The sequence below is a fragment of the Trichoderma breve genome, chromosome 5, assembly GCF_028502605.1.
Source record: "Trichoderma breve strain T069 chromosome 5, whole genome shotgun sequence".
Classification (NCBI taxonomy): domain Eukaryota; kingdom Fungi; phylum Ascomycota; class Sordariomycetes; order Hypocreales; family Hypocreaceae; genus Trichoderma; species Trichoderma breve.
Window position 1 is genome coordinate 1896719 of NC_079236.1, and position 24576 is coordinate 1921294.

General features: G+C 49.7%; 9 protein-coding genes across 9 annotated transcripts; 2 read left to right on the forward strand and 7 right to left on the reverse strand.

The window, feature by feature from the left end:
• Window positions 1-744: 744 nt before the first annotated feature.
• Window positions 745-1222, reverse strand: T069G_08252 (NADH-ubiquinone oxidoreductase b12 subunit family domain-containing protein; the record flags this gene model as incomplete). The annotated part of the gene is made up of 3 exons (XM_056175462.1): window positions 745-910; window positions 1032-1136; window positions 1209-1222. The coding sequence occupies 3 exons, from the start codon at window positions 1220-1222 to the stop codon at window positions 745-747; spliced, it is 285 nt and encodes a 94-aa protein (XP_056026411.1).
• Window positions 1223-2030: 808 nt separating this feature from the next.
• On the forward strand, window positions 2031-3611 carry T069G_08253 (CAF1 family ribonuclease domain-containing protein; the record flags this gene model as incomplete). The annotated part of the gene is made up of 3 exons (XM_056175463.1): window positions 2031-2069; window positions 2142-2468; window positions 2601-3611. 3 exons carry the CDS (start codon window positions 2031-2033, stop codon window positions 3609-3611), a joined length of 1377 nt encoding a protein of 458 aa, XP_056026412.1.
• Window positions 3612-4768: 1157 nt separating this feature from the next.
• On the reverse strand, window positions 4769-6156 carry T069G_08254 (uncharacterized protein; the record flags this gene model as incomplete). The annotated part of the gene is made up of 3 exons (XM_056175464.1): window positions 4769-5395; window positions 5466-6005; window positions 6106-6156. 3 exons carry the CDS (start codon window positions 6154-6156, stop codon window positions 4769-4771), a joined length of 1218 nt encoding a protein of 405 aa, XP_056026413.1.
• An 801-nt stretch (window positions 6157-6957) lies between these two features.
• T069G_08255 (uncharacterized protein) lies at window positions 6958-8031 on the reverse strand (the record flags this gene model as incomplete). The annotated part of the gene is made up of 1 exon (XM_056175465.1): window positions 6958-8031. The coding sequence occupies one exon, from the start codon at window positions 8029-8031 to the stop codon at window positions 6958-6960; it is 1074 nt and encodes a 357-aa protein (XP_056026414.1).
• An 823-nt stretch (window positions 8032-8854) lies between these two features.
• Window positions 8855-10245, reverse strand: T069G_08256 (calcineurin-like phosphoesterase domain-containing protein; the record flags this gene model as incomplete). Its single annotated transcript, XM_056175466.1, has 2 exons — window positions 8855-10005; window positions 10065-10245. 2 exons carry the CDS (start codon window positions 10243-10245, stop codon window positions 8855-8857), a joined length of 1332 nt encoding a protein of 443 aa, XP_056026415.1.
• Window positions 10246-11108: 863 nt separating this feature from the next.
• T069G_08257 (uncharacterized protein) lies at window positions 11109-12353 on the reverse strand (the record flags this gene model as incomplete). The annotated part of the gene is made up of 1 exon (XM_056175467.1): window positions 11109-12353. One exon carries the CDS (start codon window positions 12351-12353, stop codon window positions 11109-11111), a length of 1245 nt encoding a protein of 414 aa, XP_056026416.1.
• A 1000-nt stretch (window positions 12354-13353) lies between these two features.
• On the reverse strand, window positions 13354-15636 carry T069G_08258 (WD domain, g-beta repeat domain-containing protein; the record flags this gene model as incomplete). Its single annotated transcript, XM_056175468.1, has 5 exons — window positions 13354-13587; window positions 13660-14008; window positions 14086-14448; window positions 14514-15103; window positions 15184-15636. 5 exons carry the CDS (start codon window positions 15634-15636, stop codon window positions 13354-13356), a joined length of 1989 nt encoding a protein of 662 aa, XP_056026417.1.
• Window positions 15637-19502: 3866 nt separating this feature from the next.
• Window positions 19503-20932, reverse strand: T069G_08259 (ZIP zinc transporter domain-containing protein; the record flags this gene model as incomplete). Its single annotated transcript, XM_056175469.1, has 4 exons — window positions 19503-19689; window positions 19747-20754; window positions 20827-20843; window positions 20900-20932. 4 exons carry the CDS (start codon window positions 20930-20932, stop codon window positions 19503-19505), a joined length of 1245 nt encoding a protein of 414 aa, XP_056026418.1.
• A 1764-nt stretch (window positions 20933-22696) lies between these two features.
• On the forward strand, window positions 22697-24424 carry T069G_08260 (major facilitator superfamily domain-containing protein; the record flags this gene model as incomplete). The annotated part of the gene is made up of 5 exons (XM_056175470.1): window positions 22697-22975; window positions 23123-23524; window positions 23585-23768; window positions 23817-24038; window positions 24120-24424. 5 exons carry the CDS (start codon window positions 22697-22699, stop codon window positions 24422-24424), a joined length of 1392 nt encoding a protein of 463 aa, XP_056026419.1.
• Between the last annotated feature and the right edge of the window lie 152 nt (window positions 24425-24576).

Below are 24576 nucleotides of genomic sequence, written 5' to 3' on the forward strand. Positions count from 1 at the left end.
CATGACCTCTTGCATATCTGAGTTTTTGGCATGTCTGGGTGTTTTTTCACAAATAGCCGGTGTTATCAACAATGTTCTGGCATGAAATTTGGAGTCGGACCTTTTTTTTTTATGATGACATATTTCTTTTTTTTTTTTCTCGACTTTCTTTTTGTTAATCCCTTGATATTTTTTTCTCTCCCCTTTTCCCTTCGTTCATCCTACGCGGTATACGGTAGAGGCATGTCAGCTGGGATGAGCTCTCAAAAAAAAAGAGGGAGCTCCAGCTGCGGAGCATATCCCGGAAGCAAAGAATGAAAACTAGCGTTTATATGAGAGACGTAGAATTATGATAGGAAACATGATTGAATTCAAACATTTATCTTTTTTTTTTTTTATTCAAAGAGGAAGGGGTTCATGCTCCAAATGTACATAGTGATATCCATTGATGTGTTTGGGCAATCAAGCCCACTACAATTTGTTTCTTCGCTTGGAAAAAGGAATGTCATCTTATTGTGCAGCTAGGCATATACCTCACATTGTGTTGTTTTTCGCATAGTTTCTTTCGCTACACCATGTTCTAAATAGAGTTTATATTGATTTGTGTTGGAACCATTTTTGCCCGCCAAAAGACCAGGCCAGAGTTTTTTTCTCTTTTGAGAGATGTATATACATTTCCTCTCTCTTTCTCTCGCACGCACAAGTCCCTCTTCTCAAAAACCCCTCCTCACACCTCCTGACTGCCCTCGCTCGCAAAAAAACGCTCTAGTGGTGCCCCTCGCCATGTCCCTCGCCGTGGTGTTCGTCATTGAGGAAGAGGTACTCGTAGGCGCAGTATCCGGCGAATGCAACAGACGCGATTCCCAAGCCGGGGAAGCCGCTCCTGAATCGGTTCCATCTGGAAAAGGTGCCCTTGTATCGCCATGCCTCGCTGTGTGATGATGTCCCCGGTTAGCTTTCACTCGTCCATGTTCTTGCTCTCTGGCATTCTCTCTCTCTTGTTTGTAATCGGAGGAGTTTTCCAGAGGGGAATTTGAAAGGGGTAGACCAACGCTCTCTCCCAAGGGTCGTATCGGGGCTGACCAGTGGCCTCTTTGAGGGCTCGCATGTTGAAGCCGGTGATGTTGGGCTTGGGCCCGTGGGCCGCTCGGAGTGCTCTGTCGGGGGCGCAATGGTTAGCCATTCAGTAACTAGACAAGCAGCATCAGCTGAAGACATCGTCGCCGTACCTTGTCGCCAGCATGATGTCAATTGAGGGTGCCCGCAATCTGATCTGATCTCGACACGCCGCTTGGATGGCTCGATTGGAAGTTCCGCAGCTGGGCCAAGATGCTAGCTGGGGCCGGAATAATGCGGTGGCCGAGAAAATGGTGGCTGCTGGGCGGCATATGGTGCACGGGCCATCTCCGGCTATTAGGATGGGCTTTCGCTTCCGTCACCTCCTCCAGAACGAAACACCAGCGATCGTGTTCTTTTATCTTGATAAACATCTTCCCCTCTGCAACATCCACAGAGCGTTAATCAACCGCACGAGTATTTTGTTACGGACTAATCAGCCAGGTGTGCGCACAGGCAAAAGACGAAAAACGACCAAAAAAACAGAGAGCGAGGAAGAGAGAGCTGCAGGTGGAGGAAAGCCCTGTTCAGTACACTGCAATTATCTGTTACTCAACACTATTTGATATCAACCGCCCCGCGACGACGTCTGCTGTCTCGACCACAGCACCCGAGTCACGAGCCTCGCCGCAGAACCGAGAGCTGAGAGCCGCTGCCGCCTACTAGAGGCCATTGTTGCGCCCAGCCCCTCGTGCCCAATGCAAGCCCGAAGAGGCCGTGGAAATTCAAGATATTCCCCCCCTTCGTCACGTTAGAGACAGCCCGAGTCCACTCCGCAACAACAGCGCTCCAACAGCAATTTTCGACGACGCGGCGGCCGCCTTCGACGATACAACAGCTACCCGCCTCCCAATCCTCGGCAGGGCTACTACGCTGGCCCCGTCGACCCTGAACCCTTTCATCATCAGTATCCGCAACACACAGCACCTCATCTCATGCCACCCCAGCTCCGGGCCTTCGGCGGCGGGCCCGGCGTCGGCGCGCCTTTCCACCAGCCCGGCTTCCCCTCTCACGGCCAGCCACAGGGAGGGCCTCTGGGCAACCAGTATCTCAATGCCAATGCCCAGTTGAACCCCTTCACGCCGAATAACATCAACTCGTTCAACGCCGCAGCCCTCAATGGCGGCGCTGCCTTCCCCGACACGGGCTTTGGCAGCCAGAGCGCAAGGATGGGGTTTGCGCATGGGCCAGGGGCAACCCTCCAGCAGCCGCAGCATGGCGGCCAGGTGCAGCACAATGCCTTGATGGACCATCCCACATTGCGGACGCAGCCGACTAATAAGGGCCGGATACGCGAAGTCTGGAAACACAACCTCGAGGAGGAGATGGCCGTGCTAAGAGACATCATTGACAAGTACCCTTATGTAGCCATGGTGAGTCTTGTCTTGTTTGAGGCGTTGCGAGCCCATTGTTGCCATTGATGATGATTTTTGCCCTTCTTTTTACTCTTTTTCTTTATGGAGGATCAATCCCGCTGACCGAGTGGGGTGGTAACCGAAAAAAAGGACACGGAATTTCCTGGCGTTGTAGCAAGGCCCATGGGTGGTTTCAGAGGGAAGAGTGATTACCATTACCAGTGTCTACGGACCAACGTGGATATGCTCAAAGTCATCCAAATCGGCATCACGCTGTTCAACGAAGACGGCGAGACACCACCAGCACGACCGGGTCCTGAGCTGGGACTCAGTGCGGCAGCCAGGCGGCATCTTAACGGGGGCCCATTTCCGTACTCGTGGCAGTTCAACTTCAAATTCTCTCTAAAAGACGACATGTACAACGAGAAGTCGATCGAGTCTCTCCAGCAGGCCGGCATCGACTTTAACCTCCTGGAGCGCGACGGTATCGACCCTCACCAATTTGCCTCTTTATTAATACCGTCGGGTCTGGTATGCTTCGATAACGTCCGATGGATATCCTTCCACGGTGGCTACGACTTTGGCTATCTCACAAAGCTGCTCATTTGCACCCCTCTTCCAAACGATGAGGTGGACTTTGACCACAAGATGAAGCTGTATTTCCCCATGACATATGACGTGAAGCACCTGATGAAGTTTGCCATCAAGCTTCACAACAATGGGATGCTCACCCCCACCGACCCTGGCACCACTGAAATCCTGCAAAAGTTTGAGCACAAGTCGGGCCTGGAGAATATTGCGGAAACTCTCAAGGTTAAGCGCATCGGGTCTGCTCACCAGGCTGGCTCGGATTCCCTGCTGACCGGCAAGGTCTTCTTCCAGATGCGCGACAGAATATTCAACGGTGAGATTCCCGACGACCACCTCGGCAAGGTCTGGGGTCTGGGCATCCCCGACGTCGGCATACCCATGTCAATGATGGGCCAGGGCGGCGATCAGAACGGCAACACTCCCAGCACTCCCAACACGGGCACGGCGCATCTCGCGACGACTCCGGCTCAGAGCCACAACACGAATGGCCTGCCCAATATGGGGCCCATGACTCCCGGTGGAGGAGGCGGCGTTTTTGGTAATTTTGCATTTGGAGGGAACGGCAGATAGGGTCCTGCCCGGGAGCATATGTCATCCTATAATTGAAAGATGACCTCTTTTTTTCTCTTTTCCCTTTGCTTTTACATATCTATCGGTCCTATTTTTGGGTCTTTGTGTGCTTATAGCAGCTCTTTATATCTCCCTTTCACTCTCCAAATCTTCTTTTCTGTCCTCCAAAAGCTTTTGACTTTCACTACTATACTATTGTAGCCCGGAAGGCAAAAGCGGAAGAAGAAGAAGAGCAGAAAGTGGACAGAGGCGTTAGACAGGCTTACTTAGTAACCCTTGCAAAACGGCTTTCGTTTTTCATGTCTTGTCTCGTTACTGGTTTTGCGTCCCTCCACACCTCACTTGTATTCTCTGGTTTTTATTCATCTTGATGTTAACACAGTTCGGAATGGGAACGGGGAAATGGAATTTTAGGGTGGGAGCAAACTGAAATGACAAAAAACGGGGTGGCGATGGGGAGTTTTTCTCCTTCCTTCTATGGAGGTTTTGCTTGATGATTATGTAGTTGGAACTTCTTGCAAGGGAGAGACGGAGGGGGATTAAAAAACAAAAAGAATGGGAAGAGGCGAAATGCTGTTACACAGAGACAACTAAACTGGCGAGGGTTGAATTCGCCGTGTTGCTTTTTGCGATATGGTGGGGATGGCTTGTTTGTGTGGTGGATGTATTGAGGGAGCTTTTCTTTTTTGTTCAAGGGATTGGGTCAAGGAACATGGTATGCGTGTTCTGTGTATTGTATGGTACTTTTGGAGGGCCAAGGGAGGAAATTCAACGTTTTTTGCTTTTCTTGTCTGCCCCTTTTTATTCATTGACCTTACGATGACGAGATGTTATGGCACACGGTTGAAACATGATATGGCAAAAGAGGTGATTATTGAATGACTTGTCAAGAATACTCAAAAGTCATACTTTAAAATAACACAACACCCTGGCTAAAGAATAAAACAAGAAAGCAAAAGAAGCAGTTGTACAATCCCGCAATAAAATGCCCATGCTGTGAATCTGAAAGTACCAACCAAAAACAAAACCATTAAACCAACTAACCATTTCCTAATGCCCAAGAACTATCATGCCAAGTCAACAAAAAGGAGGGAGAAACAACAGTCTCCATATCCACACGCGAAGTGAAAGAATAATAGCAAAAGCAGCACAGAAACTCAAGTGATAAACACCTTCTTGAGCAGCTCGTTAAAGAAAACCTCCCCAGTAATGGGATCCTTGACCATGCTAGGCGGCAAGCCCGACTTCCTGGCATAGTCATCCAAACGCTCTTTACCATACACCCTGCCGTTTGGAAGCAAGAAGAGGTCATGTTCAACGTGGCTCTTCGTGTGATGCGCATAAGGCACATTCCGAGCCAAATCGTTGAGCTCAGTCGAGCAAATAGGACAAACGCCGTGACCTAGCGTCGAAGATCCCGCCTCGTTGTAAGCGTCGTCTGGATTCGACGAGTGGCAGGCCGGTGTTTTGAGGGCCGACAGTCCCGAGGACAGGGCAACGTGCAGCAGCGGCACGGACGGCAATGCGAGAAGGCTGTTGTGCGCAGTTGTGAAGACGTCGGCGAGCTCGTTCCAGCGAGAGGCCTTGTACAGATCGCTGTAGATGCCGGTTGTGGTGCCGTCTGGGGGGATGGCCAGAAGGCCGCATGCCTGCTTGACCTCCTTAGGGTACGTTTTCCAGTAGGGCATGAGATATTTTCTGGCGTGGGCAATAGCCTCGTTGTCTGAATGTGTGCGGATGAGCTCAATGTATTGCTGCATTCGCAGCATGAATTCCAGCTTGCTCTGCCACATTGGTTAGTATATGGATGTATCAACAGGGGAATAAAAGCATGGATAGCGCAGCACGACTTACATCCATCTTGCGCAGTTCCTTTTTATTCTCCGTACACCAAGCCAACGCCTCGACAACGCTCTGATTCAGCAACGCCTCCCGAATCCGACTCATGGCAACAAACGTCTCGACGTCAACAAGATTCTCCATGCCCTTCTCGCTCGCCAACTCCTTCGCACTGTTGTTGTAGCCGTGTCTCAAAAGGTAGTCGGTCAACAATCGATCCAGCCGCTTCCTGCTCCAAGCCTCGTACTTTACGTCGTCGACGCTCTGCATCGTGTACAGCTCATTAAGGTGCTGGATCCGCGCCGCCGTCTGCTCGTGCAAACGCCCTTCTTCCTCGGCACAGGCACCGAGCTTGCGCTTGACGCCTCGCATACGGCTAATCATGGAGTCTAGATTCTTGAGCACATCTTGTTGTGAGGCTTTGCCGGCGATGGCTGCGGTCGCTGATTCTTTGAGGAGGGACTTGAGCGACGAGGTGTCCTTCTCGATGGTGAAGTGTGCAGCGCGGAAGTTCTTGCGGAGAAGTTCGTGGGGGAGACGTAAGAGGGGTTGATCCTGGGAGAGAGATGGATGCATCAGCAATCGGGGATCATTCAGAGGCAGAGGAAGCTTTGAAATGAGGAGCAGTGACTATTGAGGATGGGGATGAGCTTACCAAGAGCAGGTGGTCACTGTGTTTGATGCTCGAGTTCTCGTGGTCCGCCATTTTGGAGGCCGCAGGTTCGGACGATAGCGGTGCAGTATGATATATTTTGTTTCCAAATTCTTTCTTCTGGTTCGAGTGTCAAAATTGAATGAGCGGCGGCCAGCTGGTGAAGAGGTAAGAAAGAAGATGAGCTGCGGTTGGGAGAGGAAGCGAGAGCGGATGTCTGGGGGAGCTTATCGATACGCGGCAGTGATGCGATGTCACCACCAAATGGGGCTAGATTCAGTAGTGCAGGGTAGCTCTGGGGAGGATTTGATGCACTTACACATTCACTTAAGTGAGAGACACAGGCAAGCGGAGGTGAGAAAAAGCGAGATTGCAAAATGAACGAGTGCATTCATTCAGTAATGTAAGCACTCGACTGGCTCATTAAGTGGTGCTTTATAGGGAAATGCCCAGTATTTAACCAGCACCTAAATTTTACGATATAACTACGATAGCATTTCCCAGAGAAAATATTAATGTAACTGCAGTTACTAGAGAATTATAATATAATAGTAGCTACTAGAGAAATGTAGATATAGTAGTAAGTATTAGCGAAATATAGCTATAGTAACAGATACCTTAAAAGCAGGTGTACAATTTACCACGTGGGTGTTCGAAATCTTCTCGGTCTCGGGTTTTCTGTCCTTCGCTTGGCAGGGTGGCAGAATAGATGATGCACTTATACATTCACTTGATTGAGAGAGACAGGTTGCTAAATATCCATTCTCGATTTTATGTATACCATCTAATGCCCAATTATTACTATAAACCTGCAATCATAAACATCCTTCATCTAATCATACCCCATCTATCCATCTATCCACGACGGCAAAATACCCTTTTCACAAATCCCTTCACACGAGATCTCATCCCTTGCCTAATGGTAGACTTCTCGCTGGGTGTCCCCAAGTCTTCCTCAACTTCAGCCTCAGCATTCTTCCGCTCAAGCTCTTTCTCCAGCTCTTTCTCCAGCTCCTTGATCCGCCTCGTCTGCTCATTGAAAAGCATCCTCAACACACTAGTCCTGAGCTCTATACGACTGGCCATGTACATCGGGCTGTGAAATGCGAGGTGATCCAAGTCTTCCCAAGTATCGTGGATTTGCTCGGGAGTCAGACTGGGAAGTTGATACGTTTCCTCCCAGCTGAATTCCTGTAGATCCTCTTTTAGATCTACATCCTTAAACCACTTAACGACGTCCAGGATTCCGTGGAAATCAACATTCCATTTGAGCAGCCTCTTTTTGTGCGGTGGGAGAACTCTGACCAGTTTTGTGAAGTTGTTCCTGATTTCCTTCGGGACCTCTGCAGTCCCGTACCTTTCCTCGAATAACTCCTCGATGGAATGGTACATTTCCAATGCTTCGGCGCGAGTACAAGTCAAGAATTTGCGCTTCGTGACCATGGGGACAGCCTGAGGCGCACGCAGGCCACGTTCGACTTTTTTGTCATCATTATTCCAGACCGTGTACTGTCCGTATGTGCCCTGGAAGAAATTCTCTTCTTCTTCTTTATCATCATCGTCTTCACCATCCCTTGGATCATGACGATTTTTTTCATTTTGTTCCTCGTCTCCAGTATGTCGTTCGACTCCAGTATACTCGTCGTCTCCAGTATACTCTTCGACTTGAGTGTTTTTTCCGACTTGAATGTCTTTTTCATCTTGGGTACACCCTTTGTCATGAGTATACTCTGCGTCTCCAATATTCTCTTTGTACTGAGTATACTTCTGATCTCTAGAGTACACCCCACGACGGACAGACTCTCTGACTGAAGAATGCTGCTGACGTTTCGCTCTTCGTATATGCTCCGTCAAAGTGTCTGGCGCCACCGGGCGAGGGAATGGATACGCGGCAAGATCAAACCGGCGACGGAATCTTTGTGGAGCCATTGTTGCTTATTGAATAGTAGACGATGAACACTGAATTGGCGTGAAAGCTAGCCTCTGGATAATCCTCGTACTGATTGATATTGATAAAACCGTAGTGGATGCAAACAAGTATATTGTGAAAGTGTGCAATTGTAGAAGAGAAGAAACAACAGGATAGAAGGCCGGGCGATATCCCATACTTATAGAAGAGCAAAACAAACCCAAAAAAGCCCCAAACAACTCGGAATATTGCGATAAAAGACTTTAAAGATAACTGAACTATAAGACTGAAGACTATTGGGATATCCTATGCGCCACCACAGCTTCTTGACTTCGTTCTGTGAGATTTAACTTTAGGAGCATGACTTATCAGTGTATATACCTCTTCATTTACACTACCGATACTTTTAATGCTTCTATGAAGTATATTAGTCTTACTGAACTGCACGCTGGGGCATAGTTTTATTGAACCGATCGCTGGGATATTGGACTAGTTATTACAACTTCACTCGACTTCATCAATGTACCTAGGGAAACATCAGCCATCACCACAAGCCCGCTATCCAGAGTCCCATATCTCAAATCTAACACCATATCGATGATAAGTAGAAACTAGAGGAGCCTACTGATCGTAGAAGATACTAGAATAAATCTTGATAGCTATATAAATTACCTAGTAGCGACAGTTGTAGATACAGCAGCAGTAGACAGAGAACACAAATCAAGTCAAACTGTAACAGAACTTGGATAACAGAAAACAAAAAAGGTCATATCTATCCAATACATTCTATACAAAAAATCAACAATAATCAAATCATAAGATAATCCCCCTTCCCCCCAACACTCAAACCCGGCGGCGCACAGGACGAACCTTCTTCTGAAAGGACCCCGGCCCCGGTGTTTTGACAGAGTAATCGCAAGTCGGACAATATGTCTGGTTGTTTGGAGTCTCAGGATACCAATCGTTCCCATACGTCGCATTCAACGACACCGAACCCACCACATCGCCGCTCTCCAGCCTAATCCACGTCTTCGCCTCCCAGTTATCACGGAGAGTCCTGAGGTCCACGCTGACCTGTCGAGATCCGCGGATCCAATTGCCATATCCTCCGTATCCGGAATGCTGTCCGAAGCAGAGGTTGACGCCTGTGCCCGCCACTGTCATCCCTGGGACGAGTCGATCCCATTTGTAACACCAGGTAGCGCCATGATCGTGTCCTGAAAAGACAGCCATGAGACCTGGAGTCGAAACGATGGCCTTCATAAAAGGAATATCTTGCCCACCGTAGGAACATGTCCCATCGTTGCGTCCATCAGCACACCATCCTTGTGCTTGTTGAGCAACTGGGTAGTCGTCATTAATACCAGGCTGGTAATTCCGATTCACAGTGTCTCGCCCAACTTCCGTCTGTAGAGCCTGTGATGCCTCAGTCGGAATGTGAACAAACGCCAACGACGGTATGTTTCGTCCAAACTTGGCCACAAATTGCTGGTTCGTTTGCTCGAACCATCTCACGACGCTGATATCAACCCAGTCTGGCTGGCCGACTTGGCTTCCATCCGGATGGCGCTCCTGAAAGTAGAATCCGCCGCGGCTGTCAAAGAACCAGAGTAATAGTTCAGGCGTGCAATCCAGATCGTTGCACCCTGCAGCATAAACCGGCAAATAATAGTTGGACACACCGGCATCTCGTCCTGGAACCATGTTGCTTGTTCGGGCGTTTGGCCAACGCTGCTCTCTCTTCAAGATGCCCTCGCCAGAGATGTTGAAACTGTGATCATGATTCCCATATGTGGATGCCCATGTGAGGCGTCTTTCAATAAAGGGCTGGACAATCTGGTCGATATAAACAGTGCTGTTTTCCAGGAACCCATTTTCTCCGGTGATGAGGTCGCCGTTCAGGACAACAAGTCCAGGAGACTCTCGATCGAGCACCTTGTTGATGACTTGCACCGAGTTAATATCCTGTTGAGGGCCCCAAGTATCCCAAGCATCTATTAGCAGCATCGTTAGCTTAACTGGATCTGCGCTCATATCATGTAGCTCAACTCACTCTCGCCAAAATGAAGATCCTCAAAGATGGATATCTGAAAGGTCCCATTCCGAGTAAAACTCAGGGGCTTTGATAAAAGTCCGTCGTCTTGACCAAGCTGAGCCTGTTTCGGCTCAGGAACTAGTCTGTTCGTTGGCATCGCCAACACTGGCGCAAATAATAGCATCGAAGTAAGCAACATGATTCTCTCCTTGCTTGTTTGTTTGTTTATATCTCTGGAAAATTGCTGAACAGGATAGAGAAAGCGCCCAGCGTTCCCTCTTTATATAAACAGACTCCAACAAGGTTTTGGGCCTGCCATGGAAACGTCCGTAACCTTTTCCCACTCACAACAAAACAACGAACGGCAACCCTATTTATAATTCAGCCATGCCCACAGGGAACTTTCCGAAGCGGCCACTGAATGCTACAGTAGATGGGCAAGATATACCACGGTGAGGAGAAAAAGGAAAGCAACGAAAATAGGGGTGTGTGGCCTTCGGCAGCTGCTTTGGCTTTGCCCACAGAAAATGGGATCATCCGACCAAACGGAACAATGCCGCCGCCGTGATCTGCCGCAAGTTCACATGAAAAGATAGCGGCAGATGCAACGAGATAAAGAAAGAGATTATTAACATGGTTGAGCTGTGGTTACATTTCGGCTACATGAAGCATCCAGTCTCGTTCAAGGAATGCGCAACGTGCGTCTTTTGTCTTGCGCGGAGGATCAGCAGGCTAAATGGCAATTGTCACGGGTTTGGTCAGAATCACACTGTTAGAGAGGTACCTGCAGTGAGGCTGCAGTTTGCGTGGTAGACCAAGTACAGTTACATCTTATTCACGGTTGTATGCCCTCAGGTTGCCGTGGCATCACTCATGATCTGAACCTTTATTGATAATTATAATGGCTTATAGTTTTTACTGTTTATGGCTCATATTTACAAGGTTTATCGGCCGATGAAACCCAATCTAGGTTGCGATTCTGGTCATTTGATCCAAAAGCTAATCATCCCGGCCAACTTCTATTATACATTGTACACATCAAATCCGATCTCGATACACAACCTACTCCTTCTTTGACTTTGTCTCCTTCTTCGCAGAATCAGCAATCTTCTTCGCCTTCTGTCCCTTCTCCTCAAGAACCTTCTGGATATCCCCCAGCGTCTCCTTCAGCAACTGCTCCCCTTCCTCCTTATGCTCCTCCGCCACCCGTCCCATCTCCTCCAACTTGCTCAAGATCTCGCTACCCTGCGGCACCTTGTCCATATACTTGTTCAACGACCCCCATCCGCTTTCGTCAGCCTTGTCGCTAACTTTCTGCGCGGCCTGCTTGATGTAGCTCTCCAAGTCACCCACGTCCCCAGACTTGGCCGCGTCACGCACCTTGCCGAACAATTCCCCAATGTTTCCCTTTCTCAAAGCATCCCCATTCTTCTCTAGTAGTTCCTTAATCTTGGGGCTCTTCTCAAGATACGGCTTGGCCTCTTCCAGGCCCTTCTTCCAGGCCTCGTCTCCTAGCTTCTGCACCTGCTTCACCTTCTCATCAATGAGCTCCCGCGCCTTTGCCAGGCTCGAGGCGCTGAATCCGCCGGCAAAAATGTCCTTGACCTGCCGCCACGTCTCGTCCACCTGCTTCTTCGCCTCTGGGCCGTACTGCTCGCCCATCTGCTTCAGCTGATCAATGTTGCCCCCAAGCTTCTCCTTCAACTGCGGATGATTGTCAACAACATCCGAGATGGCATCTCCAGCAAGACTAGCAATCTTGCTCGCCAAGTCCGCCAAGACTTCAAACGCCCGTGAAGCTGTCTCAAGGCTCAATCCCGACTTGGAAATCTCCTGGAACTGCTTGTACGCATCGTTGACCAGCTTATCCGCCTCGTCGCCGTGCTCCTTTCTCACAGTCTCCCAATCCTTGAAAGCCGCATCCACGTAGCCGCGGCCACCAGGTATCCAGCCCACGTAAGAGTAGGCAAACTGCTTGATGGAATCGACTGCCTGTGATGCGCTGGGAGTGTTTTCCTGCAGCTTCTTGGCAGCTTCTTGATATTTCTTCTCGGCTTCCTTCACAGTTTTATTCAACTTGCTTGCTGTTCGTCCAGCTGGAGTGAAAGAGTAAATGCCGTAGAACAGCGCTGCTCCGGCCACGCCGCCCAAAACACCGGCTCCAAATGACCCATTGGAAGCGGCAGTGGTTGATGATGAGGAGGTAGACGAGGTTGACTGGAATCGAATTTGGTGGCGTTTTGGGGCTCGCAGAGCTGCTCTGCCCTGAGACAGTGATAGTCTGGCGGCTGATCTTGTGGAAATCATGTTGAATATGTTGGATATGAGATGATGAAAGCGGTAGATGAATGAATTGGGTGTAGAAGAAGGAAGTAGATGATGTGAGGTTGAAATTGAGTAATGGAGATGAATGCAATCTTTTGTCTACTAGGCAGCCCTTGATATATATGTATATTTTCACACGGCAATTCAATTGCTGATGTCAGTACGGAGCAGTAAATTTTAAATATGGCATCGTGACGCAATTATTAAACACAGATTCACCATGCTCATCGAAACCAACAATGACGCTCTGGAATCATGACGTCAATCATACTCTTGGACTACGGCTCACATGGAAAATATCCACTCCATCGGCTCGGAACCTTCAGCTTGGCCTGAAACGGACAATTCCTATTCCTGGGGCTCGGGCTAAAGCTACCTTAATTAAATAGACGGGTATGCATATTCTAAGGTAATCTCGAGAGGCTATCAAATCTGGCATCTGATCTGCTCCTCTCCTCTCCCCCCTGTCGAATCGAATCTACCTCTACCTAATCCTATATTCACTGGTATTATCGCTAGCAATACTTGAGTGCCCATGATCCCGAGTCGCTGGCGCTCATCCTAGAAGGAAACAAAAACCCAATCTTCAGCAATAAAGGAAAGCTCCACGACCCTGTCGTTTTCAAACTGATAAACATCCCAAACTTCATGCCCTTTGACGCGATGCAATTCCCCCCCAGCTATGCATGAAGTACCAAATGATGCAGCAACGCAGCAACGCCGTTGAAATAAAAAAAATAATGCTCCCACGAGATCCACGCCGCGATCTATAGCCTAAACCGCGCGCCAAGTATATAAAAAAGCCAAAGAGGGCGAGCCAGCCGCTCCAATCAGCTTAGCCCTTGCCTCATTAATGAATCCTGTGTGATTCCCATCTCATGTCATCTCTGTTTCTCCCAGCAAAAGTCGCAGACCGTAGCCATCATTGCGCCGGCGATTGAGGCCGTATTAAAACAAAACTTTTTGGGAGAAGCTGTGCCGATTAATCATCGCGGAAAAACGTCCCTTGAAGCGGAGCTGTTGATGGACCGGCATCCACCATGTGCATGTCTTGAGATGAATCGTCTCGGCTCAAGCCCGCCATTGTCACATCACCACCTCGGTAGTCAAACGCCATAGCACTCATCGGGCGGTCAGGATCATCTTCAAGAACGCGCTGTTGAAGCGAGAACGGGCGATCGTAGAGCACATCTTCTGGAGGAGAGAATGACCAGACCTGTTCCGGTATTAGTAATTAGCGCTCTCGTATCAATTTCACCAAGGCTCAAGGGGCCTTGGGTAAACTCACCTCCATGACCGTGCGGCCTTGCCTCAAAGCCAAAGCAACACACTTTTCCTCTTCAAAAGCAACCCGCCAAACCGCCTCGCCTTGCGCAATCAGTTCGCGCACAAGGTGGCCCGTCTTGAGATCCCAAATCTTGACTCTGCCGTCGCTTCCTCCGCTGACAACGCGTGTGTCGTCGAATTGCAAGCTAGTGACGCTGTTGTCATGGGCAGCAAGGCGATGGATGGGGCACATCTTCTCCAGAGACCACACTCTGACTGAGCCGTCAGAGCCTCCAGTCACCAGAGTATCACCTCGCATCTGCAGCTGCCCGACAAGAGACGTGTGGCCCTGAAGAATGGCAAGGCATTCTCTGTTGACGGTAAGAGACATGTAGTTAGCAATAGTTTCTAGCTTAAAACGACGACTGATGTGACGATCGCAACTTACCCAGTTTTGGGGTCCCAGACTCTAACGTTAGTATCCAGACTCCCAGTCACCACCCTCTTGCCGTCAAACGCAATAGCATAGATCTGACTAAAATGTCCCTGCAGCGTTTGCAGGCATCGGCCCTCTGAAATGCTCCAAACTCTGGCAAACGTATCGTAGCTACCGGATACTACAATGTCGCCCTTGATCTCTAGGCACCGTACACTAGACTGGTGTCCAACCAGGACGTTCTTGCAGAGACCGGTGCGTATGTCCCAGATACGCAGAGTGGTGTCTCGAGAACCGGAGATGGCGGTGTTAGCATCGGCCATCTTCAGGCATCGAACAGTCGATGTATGGCCTCGCAACGTATGTAGACAAGCGCTATCACGAGGTTAGCGTCATAAGGAGAGCATAGCGTGAAGCTGCATTCGCAGTCTCAAACTTACCCAGTCTTCAAATCCCAAACGCGCACGTCTCTATCGCAGCCACCGCTAACCATAGTGTCTCCCCAAGGTACCATGGCCCAGACTCCCATGACATGGCCCTGCAAAGTCCTCTGCGAGTTGCCATCCGTGTCAAAGACGTGAATCTTTGCATTGTCGAGAGCGACAATGATGTATTTTGGCGTCAGATGCAAACTCGTAACCACGCCTCCTTCTTGTGTAATGTTACGGGTGATGCTTGTGCCGCCGGACCGCCAAGCCGCCTCCACCAGATATCTCTGCTTGAAGTGGGACTTGTAGGAGCGTATCTTGGGCCTCCTGCTGTCATAGCTCATTGAACTTGAGGCGTGTGAGGTAAAGGGGAGGGCCCCCGGGAAGCTACTGGACATTTCGCTATCCATATCGATGGCGTAGGCCGAGGATCTCGTCGTCATGATTGGAGCTGAGGGCGACACTTCTGACAAGCGGCGACCATAATCGTGTTTCTCGCAAAGGTTCTTCCACGTCATGTCGTCGCTCAGAAGATCTCGCCACCTCTTAGACACTTGCGACGCTCGCGCAAGAACTTTGGGATCATCAATGAATGACAATATCTGAGAGAATGTCAGCGGAGAGAGATCAAGGAGAAAAGGGAAAATGATGTATCTGCAAGCTGCAAGCTGCAAGTTCGTACCCGTAAACATAGCTCATCCGGAAGACTGGTAAATGGGTCCTTCTTCAACAACGGGCTGACAAATTGGTGAACAAAGCTGAGCTGCTGGCTGGTACAGAGATTCAACAAATCGGCCAAGATCCTCGTTCGTTGAGGACCAGAACAGTTCTGAAAGTGGTGTCGAACTTTGGCGAGGAAGAAATCTTCATCATCGGCGGCATCGCTCCAATCTGGCTGGCAGTGCGCAGGTCCTGGAGACGCGGCTGGGGTTGGCGGATCAGGAGCCGATCCCGTCAGCTGCTGATCAAAGTCGGCGGCCGGCGTGGGCATGCTCGGTGTTGGTGGCCCTCTCATCTGGCGCTGTTGCTTTTCGACTCGATTTAATAGCAAGTTGTTGGTGTTGAGCGTCAGCTCTTCGCTCAGCAGGCTCCCTCTCCTCTCGGAAAAGCTCATCGGTCTACCGTAGCCAGCCATGGTCGTCTAGTTAAGCAAGAGGCGTCGCGTCGCAGTCGTCGTCCCGGGAAAATGGTCAAAAAGAGTAGTATGCTACCAAGTCGGAATCAAAACTGCAACAGGCTTGACTAAATAAGAGTGGGAAAGGAGGTTTCGGACGTGTAAGGCGAATGACGGAATGTATGGAGAAAGCAAAAAGAAGGCCCTGGCCTAGTCTAGCCTGGCACCAGGCGAATGTCAGCTTATACGTGCTTGTACGCGGCTCGCAGGAGATGTCGGTGGGAATGAAGCGTGTTGGATATGATTATAGGGTTGTTTGCTGTGTAAGCAGTGAAAGATGCATTACTGGCACCGCAAATCCAGGGCCGTGCAATATTACCAAGCAGATATTGAAAGGGGAAGAGTGTCAAGGGAACGCAGGGAATATTACACTACTAGTGCAAGTGATGGAAAACTGGCAGCAGAGGCAGAAGCAAAAGCAGAACAAGAGCATACCGATAGTTTAGGACATGGGTCAGCCTCCTAATGTCTGCTGAGAGAAGCGGACCAGAAGGGTCCAAAGTCCAGAAGACCAAAAACGAGTGGAAGCCTGCCGGTGTACGAGTAGGTACAGTACGAGTATTAGGGCGAATGAGAGCCCCGGAAGACGTGTCGCGCGTTGCTGGACTCCCTGATGATGCGGTCTGGATGACGGAGCAGTGCCGAACTATCGAAGGGATGATGAAATGGAGTGGTGGATGCGAGGTGTCGACCGCCTAAGAAAGGGATTGGGACAAGACAATCCCTGGTTCCTGATCTGCTCGGCAGGGCCCCCGTAGTGTCTTTTCGGGTTCGGGCAAGAGCCGGGGAGAGCGCGCAGCAGTTGGATTCTGGCGTCGGATCGGTCGGGGTTGGAAAGAGGCGAGGCTCTGGAGGCACGATTCGACCTGGTTGTTGTCGTCGATTGCTCAAGTTGAGGAAGAGCTGGAGGTGAGCGGGAGGGCGAAAGAGTTCCAGCGGGTGGGTGACTTCAATTACCTGAGACCGACCGACTTTGGGCGTCCCGGGGGTGGTACAGGTACATTGAGCGTAGTCGTAGCGGGCGTACTGTACCTTGCGGGTGGTGGCCAGGCGGTGGTGCGTTGCAGTGTGCCGCATTGCACACACACGTACCGATACAAGGCCCTCGAAGCGACTAATGTACCCGGAAGGTGAGGGTGGATCATCAGCATGACCATGGCGCCAAACCTGCTGGGCCGGTCTTAGCGGTTTGGGTACCGATCTGGCACATGCCCGCACATGCCCCCGCGCAAAAACGGGGGGAGGCACGGCACAAGATACGCTGCTCGCTAACACAGCGCAACGACCCATGCGCGTCAGGCGTTAGGGCGTTAGGGGCAGCACTGTGTCACTGTCACTGCACTGCTGGACTGAGACGCAGACAGCACCAGCGGCTACTCAGCCGGATGCGGCGCCTGACTGGCCCAGCGCCCGGCAGGGGGGACGCCCTGGAGGCCCTTGCAGGACTTAGAAACCTGAACATCGTTTTAACGTTACGGAGAACCCGATGGTGGACGGGCGGCTTCTCACTGAGGCTTCAATCTTTTCGTGTATCGGGTTCCACTGCGCCCCGTTCAATGTCTCAATGTCTTTTGATGGTCCATCCTCATCGGGCTTCTAGTTCTAGTATGTACTGTATGTGCAGGTGCATAGTATTGACGGTACATGTGCGTGCTCCTCCATGCAAAACGCTCACATACCTCCATATGCACCTGGGCTGATTGTTGGTCACCAGACTTGCCATTTTACCCCATACATACTCCAGGCCAAAGGTGCCAGACAATATATTGCTCTCGGCATTGCCTCCTTCTCCCCTCTTTCTCAATGCTCATTGTTCATTGCCGCTTCAACCGCCCGTGTGTCTTAACAGCTGTACAAGGCCAGACCAAGTAAACATGTGTGCTTGTGATGTGTATGCTCGTCACTGGCTGGCCACATATGCTTGCATAATACCTAGTAGGCACTGCACATAGGGTATCCTCGAAGCATGCATGTAAGAGGTCAATGCTTCACACGGCGTCACCTAACAGAGCGAAACATTTGATGAAAAGAAAAAATGAGAACAGACGAGACTGCATTGATCATTAAACACTGTCAACTATCCACTTACGACAGAATGCCATCAATATTACAGTTTGGTACTACCACAGTAAGGGCGCTGAGAATCAAGCATCGATGGCTGAATCTCGGTCGATTGTCTTATTCAAGGGGCAGGCCAGGCTTACTCGCCGTCTCCATTCCCACACCACCAACCACGGCCACTGGATGGAATGCTGACCATGTCGCCTTTGCGGAGCACCAGTCCGAGCCCTTTATTAAGATAGGATAGGATGGATAGGATAGGAAGCTCATCTCATCGCAGCATGCAACTCACTGGCGCAGCAAAAAGTACATACTCGTACATACATACTACTAGGTAGGTACCTTACCTAGGTACATACCACTATTAGGCACATACAGACTGGCTACAGTACAGACACGCATCAGTGGCCTCATCTGACCACTGCGTCCTGCGTCCATGGCGGCCGAGGTTGCACAGATGCGTCAATACATCATGTACATGTGCCTAAAGCTCTCTGCTGAAGACTTCCAATGGTTTTGGTTAGGTTCATGTTGGTGTTGATCCGTTTCAAGTAGCACCCAATCCTAGTCCTACATGTATTATACGAGACACGAAGCTGCAGCTCGGAGTAAATCCTTCAGCAGGAGGGGCATTGGTGTTGTATTACCCAACTAATATTTGATGTATTTCGTACTATTAGATGCCTTGCCGCATCCCTGGCCTGACAAATCCGATCGTCCATCTGCTACATACCTTACCTACAAGTCCAGCAAGGCGGTGGCACCACGTACATGGGACTTGGACTCAGTTTCTCCATTTCAACGTGGCCTCGTTTCACTTGGGCATTCAAATCCTAGCACGGAACCTGGAAAAAATAGTAAAAAATATTCGCCGCTAGATGTCCAGCATCAGCAATCGGCATCGGCACCAAAATGACCCCCATCAGGACCCATCTTGGCCTAAAAAAAAAAGTGTCCGTCCTGGCAGGGGTCCTTTCTTCATCCCAACTTGCAGCTGTTTCATATTCATGTCCACTCGGTCACAGAAATCATAAGAGATTGATTAATTTTTTCCATCTTTTCCACAACGTTACTTTAGCGGCGCGCGCGCGCATCGTGCAAAGGCACGGATCTAAAAGATTGGATCCAATCCCCTTTTACGCTACATCATTTTGTCTACTGGTCAATCCAGAGGGTGGGACCTGAGTTGTGTTACTGCATTGACCCCGTTGGGCATGAATCTGATGTCGAATGAGTGGGCTCATGGATAGAGTTGGCGTGTAATGCGTTGGCCACGTTTTTGCACGAGGACAGCTTCATATTATGGCGTGATTTGCAATGATCTGAGAATAGCTGCAAATTAATCCCATTACTTGAACATAATGTAGACACATCATATGAAGGATTGGATGCTCAATGGCACGGCTTACTCCGTCAATGAGCATCTACTCTCATTCAATTGACCAAAATCACCATGCTTTTTGTCTTCGTCAGCTATGCCAGACATCTATCGTACTCTATATAATTATATGCTGTGTTTGATCATCATCACAGCGACTAGATGTCTCGCTCTGCAAAGTGCAATTCTATAGCCATCCGCAAATCCGTCTACATCTGTGGTAGATCATCCCACAACAATACTCGCAGTAGTGCTGTCTTAATAAAAAAGAAGAAAAAGAGATATAAGAAAAAAAGGGGGGCAAAGTAAAACAAAAAACCGGAAACATCTCTTCTTTTGAATACCATCCTCAAGTCTCTCTAGTAGTATGTGATATTGGCCACATCATCTAATGGCCCATTTGAGCAAGAAGGGGAATCATCATGCCCGCAACAGTTGCTAACGTATCTCGCATCTGAGGACCCTTGGACTTTCGCTGGTGTGCCGGGCCTCCATCCGAGTAACCATTCATCCCAGAGCTGTGGTCGTGGCTATGGACGCCGCTGTCTTCTTGCATGGCGTGCATGGCGACATATCTATCCGTGATTAGTCGACTTCTTATTGATTTGGAATCATTGACAACAAAAACTTACAGAAATGTTCCGCCCGAGAACAGCAGTAACATGCCCGTCCACCACTGCCCTGAATATCCTTTCAAGTGGTCGCCGCCAAGAAGTGTAATCATAAGCCATGTTGTCAAGGCGCCCACAGGAGCAGCTAGACTAAAGATGACCAAATGGCCTCGAGCTGCTCGCTTTGACAGTCCTTGCTTTAGCAAAACTGACGTTAGGCCAAACGCTGCGGGGGCCTTGTGAATCATGATGGCAATGAAAATGACAAAGCCCAGCCTCAAGTTGGATGAAGTTGCGGATGCACCCATGGCGATGCCGTCAGCTGCGGCGTGAATTACCAGTCCGGTGGTTGTTGCCAAACTGCGAGCTTTTCGAGGGGTTGGCGTAAGGGAGTTCAAGAAGCCGTCTGCTTCCTCGTCAATTGATGCCGTATCGCCTCCTCCAAGGTCGTCCAGACTCATATGGTGAGTTTCCGGCGTAGACCGTAGGCTGTCGGTGGCGTGTCTGGGAAGTCTGTCGATGAGGAACATGAGAATGAACCCAGAAATCATGGAGAAGCCTATTTCTAGCGTTGGTACGTCGTGGGCGTGCGGCTGCTCTGCGCCAGCACCATCATCTTCGTGTTCCTCGTGCCCATCGTGTTCTGGGGTAGGTTCGGGTGATTGCTCCGGTATGTCTTCGTCGTCTTGTCTTTTTGTAACTCTATGAGTCTCCGTAACTTCGATTCGGGGTGAAATGCTGGCCAAGTTGTCGTGTATCGTGTCTCGCGCGACTGTCGTTCGGACAACGGGAAAAGCTTCGATGATATCGCGTGGCTCAACGCCAAGGGTCCATGGTGATCTGCGAACTAAACTCCGTGCTTTGTGAAGATGCGAGGCTTCTGCAGGCGTTACAGCAGTTTCAACGCCCTCGGGTATGATGACTATAAGAGATGTGCCAACCAACACTCCAACTCCAATGCTTGATATCAATCGAAGTTGTGATTGTGAAAGTGTCATCGATAACGGCAAGGCTCCGGCGAGAAATGAACTGTTCCATAAGGTTATGAATTAGTTATGTGTTGCCATGTAATCGTAATCGTTGGGTAGGGGTGCAGCATACGCCACTGCCATGACAATCTACACCGGCCACAGTTAGCATGCTACGCGACCTGGAATCAACAGAGCAGACTTACGCATAGGCCAACAAGTAAGAGTAGGCCGCCCATGGTGAAGGTGAATAGCGAGCCGGCGCAAACTCAGCTTGTTCGTAGGAATAGGGGGGTTCAGTTATCGCAGGCTCATCTGCGCGGCATGGCCTCCTCCCCGACCAGCGCCTCTCTCTCTCTCTCTCTCTCTCTGCGGACGGAGAAGGGATGCAGTCGCCGAGATCCCAGAAGCAGCGCGTGTTAGACTAGACGAGACGAGACGCGAGGATTTACTCGTAGAGAGGCGATGCAGCAGAGACGATGTAGGCAGAGGATGGATTTTCGGTTTGCGGTTCTGTGCACAAGGCGATTGATTGGCCCAGATCAGCCAATTCGTGTCCTAAAACCCCCCATTGATCAAAGCCACAGCGAGGCCCCACTTCCCTCAATGGCTTATATCCGCCTGGCTAGGCTTGCTAGGGTTCTGGCGATTAGGGAGATTGGCTTGGACCGGCACTGGACATAGTTTACTATGTACAGTATGTACTCGTAATTGTTAGTTGCGGAGATGTTGCAGGCGAATCAGGATTGACATTGGGTAATGGGATTCGTGTTGTCGTGAATTCTTACAAATGCGCATGGCGCAGCTGAGATGGCGCATGTTGCAATTTGTTAGTGAGATTGGCTTCATCTTGTAGATGCCTGTACCTGAGTAGGCAGTAACGAGCAATCTAAAGAACACTAGAATACTATATGAGTGTCTGACCAATTCAATTATCTACATAACGTTTAAAACACTAATATGGGAATTGATAAATTCGAAGAGATAATTGAATAAATCAATCACTTACAAGTCTCAAGATAAATGGTAAAACTCCTACACTATTGATCAAGTATGTGTTCTGCTGTTTCAATCCCATCTTGTTCATGTGATATAGACTCTACATTGACTCATCTTAACACTTTGTCATCATCATCCTCATCGATTCATTACAAACCAGAACCCTCCCATATGATCCTTCGGAATATCCGTTGACACGCCCTTTTCTTGCTGAGAATCTGGCATTTTGGCTTCAATCGAGCGGCTCCACAACCACGATGGACCTTGAGAGATACCCCACAGAACAAAGGATGACTCTTTGGAAGCTTAAAACTCGGCACAGCCTCGTGGTCAATGCGGATGCCCGACATTCCCCGATCGGTCGCTCCCCGAACCCCAGCCTCGGTAGCTTGCAACTTCTATATTCTATCAACAAAGGATCAAATCGCAAGTAATCTTTTAACTGCTTATTGTCTATAAGCCACCAATGAGAATAACTCTGGATGCTTAAACAAGTCATTTGTGCGATTGGATCTCCATATCTTGAAAGCGCTAGCCATTTAGCACCCTTGCCCCATGGGTTGAACTATCAAGATTACGTGCCGGCTTTCTGATTAAGGCTTGCCCTTGTGACCGCCTCTGGCGAATCTGGCTTTGACAAGTTTTGTTCTTTACGTTAAAATAGGATCCGTGGCAGGGACACTAACTCGCCAGATCGCCGCTAACATCCTGCTGCTTGGTAATTGCTCCCCGGTGAGCAGAATCGGGTAATGTTGCAAGCTGTAGGGGAACCGACGCTACTGTGGTAAATATCCGATTCACCGTCAACTTGAAAAGCAACACTTATGCCGGATCTCGCGAATGATCCGATTGGATCCCGATGAACACACACCCCCGCCAACGTCCATTGTATTAATACGAGCAGCGTCCCTCGAAGGACTATCATTCCATCATTCAGTCTCTGAGACAGCATCTCCTGGCTACAATTCCAATCTAGCTTTACGTTCCGTTGTTGCTGCCCCAGTATGGCGACATCTACCATAACCGAGACTCTTCACACTGCAGAAGAGATTCCGCTCAGTGTCTTGCAGCCAAAAGCAGTCCTCAAAGGCAGCCATGACTCTGACAAGCCGTTTGTCGATGCGCCGATTCTCGAGCCAGCCATTGCAAGTGATGATTCTGCAGCTCCCGAGGATGCCTTTGAGGCCAAGGTGAAGTGGAACTCGCCGCCCATCAACAGATATCGTGTCCTTTCTACCTTTTGGGCCTTTTTCGTCTTGGGCATGAACGATGGTTCCTATGGTGTAAGTTTATTGAAACTTCAACTGCAATGTGCGTTGCCGCATTCAACTTGCTAACTCCTTGTATTTTTGTAGGCTTTGGTTCCTCAGGTATGCCTTTCACTGTCGGGCTCTCCTCATACTGGTGGATAATATTAACAAGCCCTTTAGCTGGAAGAGTATTACCACTTAACCTACACAGTCGTTTCGCTCATCTTTCTTTCCCCGTTTGTTGGCTACACCTTGGCCGCATTGGTCAACAGCCCGCTACATGTTCGTCTTGGTCAACGAGGTGTGAGCATGATAGCGCCGCTATTTCGTCTCGTCCCGTACCTCGTCATAACGTTTCATCCACCGTACCCAGTCCTCGTTGTGATGTATATCCTGGTTGGTTTCGGCAATGGCATTATTGACGCTGCCTGGAGTGCCTGGATCGGCAACATGGCTAACTCGCACGAAATATCGGGAGTCTTGCAGGCCTGCTACGCTTTGGGAGCGACGGTAGCCCCCTTGATTGCCACTTCCATCAGTTCGCATGGCCGTGGTGGTTGGTGGACGTTTTACTACATCATGGTATGAAACTGATATAAGATTGTTCGATATGGATACATCTCTGACCAAAATGCTTTGCAGGTCAGCGCCTCAGCACTTGAGCTGGGTGTCAGCACAACCACATTCTGGACCCAGACAGGCAAAGTCTACCTGAGCGAGAACCCACACCAAAAGGCCGGCGAGAATGCCACATCGGGACGAACACGAGAAGCGCTAAAGAACAAGCTGACCTGGTTCTTCTCTCTCTTCATCTTCTTATACGTCGGTACCGAGGTCTCTATCGGTGGCTGGATCGTCGTCTTCATGACCAAAGTCCGCAACGCTTCTCCGTTTGCTGGCAGTGCCACGGCGACGGGATTCTGGGGCGGCATGACGGTTGGGCGTCTAGTGTTGGGCTTCGTCACTTCTCGAGTTGGCGGCTTTCGGGCAATGCTTCTGTATCTTGGACTGGCCATTGCCATTGAGCTCGTCTTTTGGCTTGTGCCGAACATGGTTGTGACTGCAGTGGCATCTGCGTTGCTGGGCATGATTTTGGGTACGTCTCCTTTCTGCTATGACTGCCTACATACTCATTCACACTTATACCGTACATACATGGATACTGATTCTTCAACAGGACCCATGTACCCTACCGCAGTGGTCCTCATGACCAAAGTCTTACCTCGCTCTCTCCACATCAGTGCCATTGGATTTGCGACAGCCATCGGAGGCTCTGGTTCAGCTGCTTTGCCGTTCGCGGTCGGTGCCATCGCACAAGCAAAGGGTGTCAAGACGCTACAGCCTATCGTCCTCGCCTCCTGTGTTGTGATGCTGATTGTGTGGCTATTCCTGCAACAGCACCGACCAAAGGATAAGGAGGAGGGCGTCAGCATGGCCGTGTTCAGGCGGATAGGCGAACGAGTCCGAAAGTTGTTCAAGTAAGTGGAACCGCTTGCTACTGTAAAGGAAATGTTCACTGGCAAATGTCACTGGAGATTTGGTTGAAAATCGTATAGAATTTAGTTGTTTGGTATTGTCTGCCTCTTGTAAATGAGAGGAGCTATAAGTACATGTAGAGTGTTGGGTGGTGATTG